The sequence below is a fragment of the Myodes glareolus genome, chromosome 11, assembly GCF_982192425.1.
Source record: "Myodes glareolus chromosome 11, mMyoGla1.1, whole genome shotgun sequence".
Classification (NCBI taxonomy): Eukaryota; Metazoa; Chordata; class Mammalia; order Rodentia; family Cricetidae; genus Myodes; species Myodes glareolus.
In genome coordinates, this window is record NC_142036.1 from 54,878,086 (window position 1) to 54,890,897 (window position 12,812).

The window sequence follows — 12,812 nt, forward strand, 5'->3', positions numbered from 1 at the left end:
TTTGGCAGCTACAGAGGCTGAAGGCAAAATAACTAACATTTACAAAGCAAGTTAGAGCTGAAGCTTATACAATCTACTGGCAGAAAACCTACTTTCTGAGCTGCAGCCCCTTCCTAAACATGAAAATTTCTCCCCAACTATGGCTTGCGATTATCACTAAAACTCCATGGCATCATCTGTGCTGTCTTAATGGTGATTTCTGTGACACTAACCACTTCTCACTAAATTGGAGAACAAAAATTAAATCTGACACCGTGCCCAGTTCTCCTCCCTAGGGCTGACCTGGTAACTTTTGGAGGAGTCAAAGAATGAAAAATGAGCTCTCACACACAGGAAGCCACCAGAAAATAAGAACAACAACATTCCATGTCCTAAACGGGAGCTTGAAAGATCTGCCATTGTTGTAAGCTTCAGGCACGGGGAGGGAGGCTGGGTTTCTGCTCGCTGCATATGACACCAATGGGAATAAGGCCCGTCCAGGCCCTGCGTCACCAATCCTCTGATAACAGCTCCAAGCTGTGAGGCCGCGCTGCACGGGCCCTGCCGGCACGGCTGCCCGTCACACACAGCCCCAGAGTGCAGGGTAAGGGAAGGCAGCACTTGCTGGCTGTGAAAACAGTCTGATACAAACCAGATGGGCACTTACAAGATGGGCAGCACAAAGGAAAACAATTGGCTCATTCAACAAAGCCAGACCCCTGCCCCAGAGAATTCACAGAAGGCAGACACAGTCACCCACAGTTGACACAAGCAAGAAGCCGTGTGGATACAGTTGAGAGAATGGCTTTTCCTCACACTAAACAAAGTTTTCATTTCCAAATTCTTATATTCATTAATTGCAGTTTGAAGCGGTGTTGACCTTGGTGGGAGATTTGTTGTTGTTTGGCAAAAATAAATATTTCAATTGCAGAATATACACACTTTGCGACACCACAGAAATAATGGGTATATAGAAACTAATTCTGTGCTGCCTCCTTCAGAGGGCTATGAACACAAACCACACTCCTCAGGAAACTGGCACAGTTCGATGATTGATCACGCTGACACAGTAATTAGAAAATGCCCAACACAGACTTCCAGGGCCGCCTAGGCTTGGATGGCATAAAAGGCTCCCAAGAGAAGTAAACCGCCACCTAAGTACTTTCCTGGGTTCATAGATAACAGAGTGTCACTGCGACTACAGTATCAGGAAGAGGTGCCCGGTCCCCACCTGTGGCTTCTGAGCTGACAATCGGACTTAGGGTAACTTCTGCTGGCGTGAGTCCCCACCCCACGTGTGTACACGCATGCACACATCAGCAGCTTCACTGCTCTGTTACATGTTTTACAAGCAACTGGTGCTCCAGCTTAAAGTAATTTAAGTATAATTGTGGTTCCATGCTAACATCTTTTAAGAAAGAACTTTTTATTAAAGACATTTCCTGTGTTGCCTTTTGTCATTAGAACTTGAAGGTAGTTTTCCTGAGAAATGTCACAGTTCTCCAATATTTTCCTGTGTACTCACTTCCGGTCTGAACCAGGGTGCCAGTCTATACACGTCTGCTGAGCCTTGAATGATCCCTTTCTCTTTGGATTTAAAAACGTGAGAGTTGGGACTAGAGGATGGCTCAGTTCTCGCTGCACACGTTCAGCCCCCAGCACCTACAGAAAGGCTGGATGTGGCCAATGACCCCAGAGACGGGGTGGCGATGGGCAGACCCTGGGAGCTCTCTGACCACTTAGCCTAGCTGAAGTAAGGACACCTGAGGTCATTTTCTAGTCTCCCACGGAGCCTCCCAAACACACTCACATGTATACAATATGTACACACACAACAAGAGAACTGCTGACAGAATACAATTTACTAAAAACAGTGCCTGCCAACGGATATGATTATAGCATGAAAGGCATCCTTGCTAGTAAACTTGGCGAGATCTAACTATACAAAGTACAAGTCAAAGGGAAACTGTTCTGAAGAATCTAGTATGTACATATAGCACATATAAATTTAAACATGCTATACCTAGCCATAACTTAAAATCACTCATGAAGAACAAATGTGCTACGGAAAGTCAATGTATCTGCCTAAAGTCACAGAACACAGGCCCTGCTGGCACTGTGGCACCAACATGGAGCTCAGAACTAGCACAGGTTCAATGCCTGCCTGATAAAGAAGCTGCACACTGTAAGTGGGGAAAAGAGGAGCAACTTCCTCCACGCAGTCATGCTAATTATAGGTACTACCTTAGTTCCTAATACGTGTCTTCTATAACATCACGTCTTATAATAAGAGAATCTGTTCTTTAATGACCATACCAACCTAATGAAGCATGCATGATACTCCAGATCAGAAAAGCAGAGAGGTTAAGCTGTGTCACTGGGGATGGACTTTGAGATTTCAAATGTTTAAGCCAGGCCTAGTGTCTCTCTCTTCCTGCTGTCTGCCAGTTCAAACGTAGAACTCTCAGCTACTTCTCCAGTACCATGTCTGCCTGCATGCCACTATGCCTCCTGCCATGATGACAACAGACTAAACCTGTAAATAAGCCCCAATTAAATGCTTTCCTTTATGTGAGTTGCCATGGCTATATTTCTTCACAGCAATAGAACACTGACTCAAACAGAAGTTGGTACCAGGAGTAGGGTATTGCTGTGATAGGCTTGACCGTGCTTTTGTTGGGAGGAATATGGACTTTGGAAATTTTAGATTAGGAAAGTATAGATTTGTAGAAGACAATACTCAGATAGTGCTTGTTACCAGTTTGACTATATGGATTTCTGGTGCTTGTTAGTCTGTAACCTATCATCTCTCTCTGAGACTACATGTCTGTTCCGTGCTTTGCTTCTGGACTGGGAATGGAATTTGAGGCCTGTGCACCAGGCTGATGTTCTAACACTGAACTATACTTCCCCACACATGTGGTTTGAAGTGGCCACCCTACCTTAAGACCAGAAAAGTCCACTTAAAAAAGCTCAGTTGTAGAGTTAAAATTACTAAGATAATGATAATTCTGGTAGGGATTCGACTTTAGCTATATTTCAATTTCAAAGGCAAAATTAATAACTTTATTAAATAAAAATTATTTTTCTTACACAGAAATATCTTCTAAATAGACAGAAACCTTGTGTTTTCTAATTCTCCTACACACTGAGTTAGAATCACAATCTGTGGTAGAACCAAGGTAAGGTGGCCAGCCAGGAAACTTAGGGTACAATGCCAAATCTGCATGGGGTGTTCTAAGTGTACTACCACAAATGTAAAGGGATCTTGACAAATTACTTTCATAGTTCATATATATGATATATATACCATATTCTACAAGTAAGAAAACAGAGATTGACAGGCTAATCTGTCCTGGCATTTAATCATCAGCAGCTAATCCACCACTGATTTGTAGTTTGCTCTTCTGCTTCTTGTGTCTCCTTTATAATCTTAAGATAGTTTGAAAAATGCAAGAAATAAAATATTTTTAAAGTGATGACTATCACACTACTTTACACAGCTTAATTGTTACCTAGTTCATAAATAAATGGGTTTAGACCTAGTTTTTTCATTTTTATTAGTTAAGCTAAACAGAAAAAAAAATGGTCAAAGTTAACTTATAATGTGTGGTCGTTTAAACAAGAATGACTCCCATAGGCTCATATATTTGAATGCTTAGTCACCAGGGAGTAGCACTATTTGAGAAGGATTAGGCGATATGGCCTTTTTAGAGTAATATGTCACTGGAGTAGACTTGGAGGTTTTAAAAGTCCATACCTGGCCCAAGGTCTCCCTTTGCTTGCCGCCTATGGATCAGGATGGAGCTCTCAGCTACCTCTCTAGCACCATGCCTTCATGTCTGCCACACGATAATGGACTAACCCTCTGAACCTGCGAGCAACTCCCCAATTCTCTCTCTCTCTCTCTCCTCTCTCTCTCTTCTCTCTCTCTCTCTCTCTCTCTCTCTCTCTCTCTCTCTCTTCTCTCTCTCTCTCTCTCTCCCCCCCCTCCGTCCCTCCCTCCCCACCCACAGGACAGCACTTCTCTATGTGTATCCCAGGCTGTTCTAGAATTTGCTCTGTAGATCAGGCTGGTCTTGAACTCAGTGCTGGGATTAAAGGTGTTCACCACCACTGTCTGGTTAAATGCTTTCTTTTATAGGAAAAACCGTATTCACGGTGTCTCATCAAGGCAACAGAACACTGACTAAGACAGAAAAAAAAGGGTAAAAAAACAGAAACAAAAATCCACCTTTTGAAGAAGTTACTTTCATGAAAAAGTGCTGGACAGGAGACTAGTAAAATGATTCAAGAATGGAGCTTAAATCCTGGAGTCAAAGAACAAACCCAATAAATTCAGCAACAAAAGAAAAGATCTAATCATTATTATTGGTTTGTTATTCCTTGTGTCTTGAGACTAGCCCAAATTAACCTCACATGTCAGTCCACTAAACACTAGAACTGAAGGCATCTGCCACCACAGCTGACCCGAAAGGATCTTATTATATTTACTCCAACGATATCACCTGTCAAAATCATAAATGTGGTTTATTTTATGTTAAAATCTGGAAATAAACAAGATCTTAGCAATTCTTCAGCTATGCAGTCAAGAACATATGTCCTGCCATGTTTTGCATCTATTTTCAGTGGGAGCCAGCTCACTGAAGGAGATGGTATTTCTAATAATCTGCCTGATTTCTTTATACACACACACTAAACTACTATGCATTTCAAAGTAAAATACATGGTAACTCTACTGTAAAATAGCCCTAATTAGGATTTGAGTAATCTTAGAAACATTTACTGCCAGAAAAGATGTGGTTTTGATTCCCTTGTGATGGGGCAAATTCCTTGTCTTCAAGACTTCTGTGTGCAAGAGACAGGACTGAATTCCTTCAAGGTCACAAGGTTGTAAGGGCCCCAGAGAATATTTTGGCCCTCTGCCTCTACTATTCTCTGAAATGTCTGGAAATGTTTTAGAATTTCAGAAGAGAGGGGAAATAAACCAAGTGCACACATTTTATGGGAAAAGGTTCTGACTATGTGCCAAGACAATGATGTTCACTCAAGAATACTCTGTACAGAGATAGATATCAACTGTGGAGTGGTACTTCATATCTATGGAAATGATTCACTTAAAGCCTACTGGGTTTTGTCTTAGTCAAAGTTCAAACAGACCATTTACCTAACCTTTTCTTTTTGCTTTTTTTTTTTTTCCAAGATAGGGTCCTACTATGTAACTCTGAATGTCTTAGAAGTCACTTTGTAAACCAGGCTGGCCTCAAACTCACAGAGATCTTCCTGTCTCTACCTCCCAAATGCTGCAATTAAAGGCCTGCACCACTGCGTCTGGCTATCTTTTCTTATTAGACATAAAACTCGATGCAAAAATACTAAGCTCACCTTCGGTAACTTCTAAGCTGAACTTTCTCCTGGCCTGGGCATGGTGGCAGACTCCTTTAATCCCAGCACTCAGAAGATAGACACAGGTGCATCTCCACTAGTTCAAAGCCAGCCTGGGCTACATAGAGACCTCCAGGCCAGTCAGGGATATAAAGTGAAACCTTATCGTAAAACAACAGTTTCCTATTAGCAAATATTTTGGTTTCTCTTGTTTTTATAATGAAATTTACTGACTTATTAAATGCCAGCTAGTTATTACTGAATAACATAGCCATAAGTCAACAAAAGTATAACTACTGTTATCCTCTGGTTACACACATACATTGTAGCTGAAAACAATGTCACATTACCTGGGATGCAGGCCCAAAATCTTACCAAAGACATTTCCCTATGGAAATGAGTGCTTGTTATAGATAAGATTCATCAAGAAAACAAAATTTTTAATTTTAAGACATTAAAAATAATAAAAAAAAAACCCAAAACCTGCTGCATTATATTGACCACAAATGATTACAGCACGCAGTAGGGCTCAGTCAGTCTTACTATCTTCGGGATGTTTATCTGTTCATATCTACAAACTGCCATAATTTAAAAATCATCATCAGAAGAGTTTTATAAGCAACATTTTTGTTGTTGTGTTTTGAGACAGGATCTTGCTATATGGCTTAAACAAACCTAAAATTCTTCATGTAACGCCAGGTTGGCTTTGAATTTATGATCTTCCAAAATAGGCCACTTTTCATTAGATTCTAAAATATAATTTAACACTAGTGTGGTACATAAAAAATTTCAATGCGATTAGAGAGATAGCTCAGTAGTTAAGAGACTTGCCTTCTTCCAGCAGACCTGGGTTTGATTCCTAATACCAATACTGCAACTCAATGATTTGTAACTCCAGTTCCAGGGGATTAACACCCCCTCAAGGGTCACCAGGCACAAACATGATACACAGACTTACATGTAGGTAAAACATTCATAACATAAAAAAACAAAACGTAAATATATATACACATACTATGTTGGTTTGAATGAGAATGGCCCTTGAAGACCCCTAAACTTAAAATGTTTGAGCCCCTATTAGTGGAACTATTTAAAAAGGATTAGGGGTATAACCTTATTGGAGGAGGTGTGGCCTTGTTGGAGGAGGTGTGTCATTAGGGTAAGCTTTGAGGTTTCAAAAGCTCAGGCCAGCCCAGTGTCTTCCTCTCTGTTCGTGGATCAGAAGGCAGCTCTCAGTTCCTTCCCCAGCACCACACCTGCTCTCCTGCTGCCAAGCAGCCTGCCATGATGATAAGGAGCTAACTCCAATGAAGTGCTTTCTTCTGTGAGTTACCTTGGTCAGGGTGTCTTTTTACAGCAACACAACAGTAATTGAGACATATATAAAATCATGCTCTATGCGAGTGTACCGCCCGCCTGGACTACATGACAGTACAGTACTACTCCTGTATTGCGGTGCCTGAACTACAGGACCATTCCTGAGCCGGGCAAGGGCCTGAAGATTTAAACACACAAGGATACACACAGAGAGACACGGGTCGTCCTTGAAACAGGAATGTCCCTTTTATTGTGTACCAGAGCCGCTTATATGGAGATCCTTAACTGATAGCCATGCCCCAGCCAAACCCACTAGAAACCACTCCCCTGCCATCAGGAACTCTGAAGGTCTTGTGCTCAGAGCAGCTGCAAACATAACACGTTGTTTACAAGAAATTCAGGATCTGGGGGTTCACAGTTCCCAACATGGGAGAAAATATAGAGTATGTGTCTGGGTTATTTCATTTAATAACCCAGTTCTGTCCACTCTGCTGCAAATGTCAGGATTTCATTTTTCTCTGCAGCATATGTAGGACAGGGAGGGAGTATGCTGGTGTGAACTGGTGTGCATTTGTGGGGAAGGCCAGAAACTGACACGGTCAGAATGTTTTCCTTAAATCTCTCCTCTGCCTTATTTTCTGAGGCTGGGTTGTCTAGGGTGACTTGCTAATGAGTCCCCAGGATTCTCCCGTCTCTGCCACTCAGTGCTAGAGTTAGCAGAACTCACTGGTCCATCTGGCTGCACTGTGGAGTGGAGGTCAAACTCAAGTCCTGATGCTCGTGCAGCAAGCACCTCACCACTGGGCCATCTCCCCAGCCTCCACTCTGCATTCCAGCTGGATGTGAGGCTGCACTGTGTAAGTATGATTTTTACAGCCACTCATCTGCTAATGGACAAATGGGCTGGCGCACTTTCCTAGCTACCGTGAGTGCTGAGGCCGTACACATGGAGGGGTAAGTCTCCCTGATGTGCTCACTTCAGGGTCCTTTGCGTGGATGGACAAAAACGGTATGGCTCAGCCACACAGTAAGTTGTACATTTGGTCTTGTGAGAAACCTCACACTGATTTCTAAGTGGTAGATAAGGGTGGCTCTTCCCTCGCATCCCTGCCAGAGTCTGTTGCTTACTCATCTTCTTGGTAACTGTTCTGTGAAGTGAGACGGAAGCTCAAGAACAGTTATAATTGGCATTTTCCTGACGTCTAAGGATGTTGAACTTTAAGTCTCGTAAGAGAGGAAGAGGTAGAAAAGAGACAACAAGAAGATAAGAGAATGCATTTGCTATGAAGGCATATAGCAATTTACTGGGAGGAGGAAGGAGACCAACATGGAGAAAAGGAGAGTAGGGAGGGGGTTAAAAAGCCCAAACAGGGCTCAAGGGATGGTTCAGCAGTTAAGAGCACTGGCTGTTCTTCCAGAGGTCCTCAGTTCAACTCCCAGCAACCACATGGTGGTTCACAACCATCTATAATGATATCTGGTGCCCATTTCTAGCATGTGGACCTACATGGAGGCAGAATGTTGTTTACATAATAAATAAATAAATCTTTTAAAAAAAAAAGCCCAAACAGACAAACAAGACAGTATATGTGAAAATGCTATAATGAAACCTATTACTCCGCATGCTGATTTAACAAAACAAATTTAAGAAAATGATCAGGGGGTAAAGTCCTGAGAGGCCGGAGCAACAGGGAGACATAGCGTGAAAGCCTTACTACAGGCAGTGTAATCTTAGGGACCGCTACTTAGGTGCAGAGTGACCTACACTTCAGAACCTAGGTTACTCAAAATGTGAACAACAAGCAGGCAGGGACATGAAACTTAAGGCCAACAGCCTCGCAGAAACAGAAAGAAAACACCAAAAGTCTTACTGCTGACAAGAGCACGGGAAACCTCACAGAGCGGCGTGCAATGTGAGAACCACTTGTTTTTAAGCTCCAGAGCTGGTCCACGTCACTATATAACGCTAAACGGCCTTAACAGGGCATATTAATGGCAGTAACCTTGAAAGGAAAAACAGTGCCTAACAGTTTTAAAACCCACTTAGGAATACTGGCTGCTGGTTAAATATAAAAGCTACAAATCTCAGAGTCAAGTACTAGGTTCTCCATCTAAATACACTAAATGAGAGAAAATAAAAGAAATAACTCCTAGAGACAAGGGTGAGATTCATATAAAAATATTTTAATTATATATTTATATGTTCATTTTCAAGACAAGTTTGATCTGATAAATATAATCTGATAAATATAATATTTAATAAATATTAAATAAAACATCACTATTTGTTACAAAAACAGCTTACCTTGCTGCTGTGAAAGTGAACTGTCCGATTTATTTCTTATACCGGTTAGATGTCTTTGTACTGGCTTGTGTTCCACTTGTTTAATATCTGTGTCTTGCTTTAGCTGGTACTAAAGAATTTAAGAAATAAAGCCATAATATTATTTTTAAGTTAAAAATGTGTTGAGTTAAATTGGTTATATTATATAAACATCTAATAATTTGGCTTGCTTTCAAAGAGCCAATTTGTCATTTGACTTAACGCACGGCCAGTGTGTGAAGAAGTCCACACCTCCTGGAAGCATCCTCCTCAGCGAGTGCAGAGATGCTGCGGCCACGGCACGCATGGCGACAGTGAGTTCAACAGAGGCACCCATTCCAACCTTCCCCACTATCCACAGCCAACAACTGAAATGTTTTCTGTTACAGAGTAGACTGCATTTCTAGTTTTTCTCTTTCTTTTTCTTTTTTCTTTTTTAACTCCCCTCTTCCTTTGGGACATGGTCTCATTGTGTGGCCCACACAGGCCTCAAATCTGTGATCCACTGACTCAACCTCATGAGTGCTAGGATTACAAGTGCTCATTTCTATATTTGGCTAGAGTTTTATTAAATGGAATCATTGAGGATATATTTTTGTAGGGAGAAGGCTCTAGTTTTTATTCAACATAATTTTTGTCAAAAAAAATCAAGTAAAGTACTGTCCATCTCAAGAGTCCCTACACTCACGGTGCACTGGGAGTCGCGGTGTTCTAGAGTACAGAACCTAACACCCTTTTCCAGTCACCATTTGAGAAACACTGTGTTGTTTCCAACTTGGGGCTATGCAAATATAAAGTTCCTATGGACACTCATCTGTTCTAAGTCCTCTAGGGAAGTAAAATGCATAGACCACGTGTCAGTTCTGTCTGTACCATTTCGTGTTCCAAGCCAGCAATGGACTGGAGCTCAGCTGCTCCACACCCTTGCCAACAAATGGACGACAGCCGGGACCTGTGCTTTCTATGAGCACAGCAGCAGCTGGCTGTGGGCTGACCTGCACTTCTAGTCTCTAATGCCTGCTCATTTACTGCCCTACATCTTTTGTTCATTTTAAATTACACTGTTTATTATTTAATTCTTTAGTTCATTTTTATTCTCTGGATTTGCCTTTCTCCCACTCTATCACTTTTGTTTTTATTTTCTTGATACTGTATGTGTGTGAGAAGTTCTTATTCTGGGGGAACAGAAGTTCTTACTTTTGGTGAACTAATTTTTTAATTCTCTTTTTTATAGCAGTGCTTTTGCTGTTACATCCAGCAAGTTCTTGCCTCTTAATCAAAAAATATTTTCTTTGGTACAGACACTATTAGCATATTTATTAGCTTTTCCTGATCTTTGTTTGAACACAGATTAACAACAACAAACCCTATATACGTTTTATTCCATAAGCAATCTTTATAATATATTTTTAATTTTCTTCCTTGATACCATGCAATATTGTAAAATAGCATGCAATGAATACTGATTGAGTAAATTAATTCACAATGAGGAACGAATTGCCAATCATGAATACAAAATCGTATTTATTACCATGAGCCTTTTAAGATTTTCAAGAACAATCATCATAATTTTTTAATATGCAAGATTTCATGGGCCATTGGTCTCACTCATTATGAAACTGTTATGCTTTCATGAATTATACTTTATGTATTTTAAACCTATAGACATCAAACACTGAATAGGTCTAGGTTACTGAGCTGGGTTTTATACAGTCACAAAGACATAAAGGATAACAGCGACTTAACTAGGTGTCAGATATCTTATATATGTGGGCAGGGGACTGTGTCTGCCACACATTCATGTTTAGGTCAAAGAACCACTTGTGGAGTTAGTTCTCTCCTTCCTCCTTCAAGAATGTTCTAGAAGATGGTGACCACGGTGAGGCACACCATTAATCCTTTAATCCCAGCAATCAGTAGACAGAGATAGGATTTCTCTGAGTTTGTGCCCAGCCTGGTCTCCATTGGGAGCTTCACGCCAGTCAAGATTACATAGTAAGCCCCTGTCTCCTTCTGCCACTCCTATCCCCTAAAAATGTTCTAGGGATTGAACTCAGTCTGGTTTTTTGTTGTTTGCCTTGAACTTGCTATGTATACCAGGCTGGCCTTGAACTCAGAGTTACAATTCTCATTTTAAGTAAAGCACAAACGCTCTTGCTTTGGTACCTGAGAAAAGTCTTCAGCTGCTCCTGAATTGGCATCACTGCCTTTTGCTGTTGTGTGTGTTATGGGAAGAATAAAGCTAGGACAGGGCTGCAACTCCAATTCCCTTAAATTCATTGGACCCTGACTGCCACGTGAATCTTCACAAATATTACCTAAAACAAACATGGAAACAAAAGTTAAACTGTCAGAGTTATCTCAGAAAAATAACAAGCAACAAACTATAGTTATCAGTATTCCTAAGCGTTACTCAGAAACAGCAGCAAACCTCACACAATGTCTGGCATTAAGCTTGTGTTTACATTAAAGCCAAAGCCCATAGAGAATGCAAAAATGAGCTATGTTCAAACACATCTATGGAGTATTCCAAGTAAGAGCCAATCAACATCGCCCATGCAGCATCCCTCCCACAGCTCACAATATTCCCACTCACCTTTTCTATCACTAAGAAGTCAGACCCAATATGATATTTTCTATTTAAAAGGTGTTCTTACCCAGAACGGGACAAACAGGAGGAAGGGTGACAAAGGGAGGACAGAGGGTGTCTTAATTTCATTTCCTGTTGCTGTGAAAAAGGTAACTTAAGGGAGAAAGGGTTTACTTGGCTCACAGTGCCAGGTCAAAGTGGGGAGGTCGGGGCAGGAATGGGAAGCATGAGTCACATGACACACACAGTCGAGAGCAATGAACGGCATGAAAGCCCTGCTCAGCTTGTCTTCTCCATTCTCACACAGTCCAGGAGGCCCCATCCAGAGATGGCGTCTCCCACAGTGGGTGGGCCTTCCAGTGATCCAGATAAACTCCCACAGACACATCTAATCTAGATAATCTCCCACTGAGGCTCCCTCCTCAGATAATTCTAGATTATGTCAAACTGACAAAAAACTACATTATATAGTGTTATAAAAATGTTCTTATGAAAGTCGGGTGGTGGCAGCACACGCCTGTAACCCCAGCTCTTGGGAGCAGAGGCAGGGGGATCTCTGTGAGTTTGAGGCCAGCCTGGTCTACAAAGGGAGTTCCAGGACAGCTAGATGTGTTACAAAGAGAACCTTGTCTTGAAAATCCAAAACAAACAAACAAAAAAAGTTCTTACAAAATCTAATAGTATGTACAATGAATACTTGTCACTGGAAAAACACAATACTAAAGTACTGGGCAATTCCTGGCTAGAAAAGGCAGGTCTCAATCAGCTCTGTTTTGTAGTATTTTTCTTCAAATGACCACATTCCTTTTTTCTAATCTAAATGTCACCTCAATCAAATCAGTAACAAGAGCAGAAAAATCTCTAAAAGTGACGTCACTGTAGCCTGAGTTGTTCTCTATACATCAAAGGGTCTCACATACAGCACTTCTTCAATGAGTTATCTGGAAGCTAAGAAGCAGCAAAGACTTAAAGATAGCAACTTCGAATTCTTAGGCTTCATATTTCATGTTCTTCCCAAAATATTTTTAAAATACATGCATATATGTGCATGTTCATGCTTACACAGGTGTATATGTGTATAAGGATTCACATACTCATGTGTGCTTGACTGTGTAGAAGCCAGAGGACCACTTCAGGTCTCCATCCTTGGGAATTCTGTCAATCTCCTATAAGATTCCTTTTCGCCTGAAGAATTATGCTACTTTGGCTGATCAACAT

The 12,812-nt window shown here is 41.2% G+C and overlaps 1 protein-coding gene across 4 annotated transcripts in view; it reads right to left on the bottom strand.

Annotated features, from left to right (window-relative positions):
* Kiaa0586 (KIAA0586 ortholog) overlaps positions 1-12,812 on the bottom strand; it is a 95,034-nt gene that overhangs the window by 14,718 nt on the left and 67,504 nt on the right. For all 4 annotated transcript variants that reach the window (XM_048415470.3, XM_085697551.2, XM_048415469.3 and 1 more), the window contains 2 exons: positions 11,171-11,322; positions 8,987-9,095 (listed from right to left, as the gene is read on the bottom strand). In XM_048415470.3, the coding sequence (XP_048271427.3) occupies positions 8,987-9,095; positions 11,171-11,322 (261 nt within the window). The remainder of the gene's footprint in view (positions 1-8,986; positions 9,096-11,170; positions 11,323-12,812) is intronic.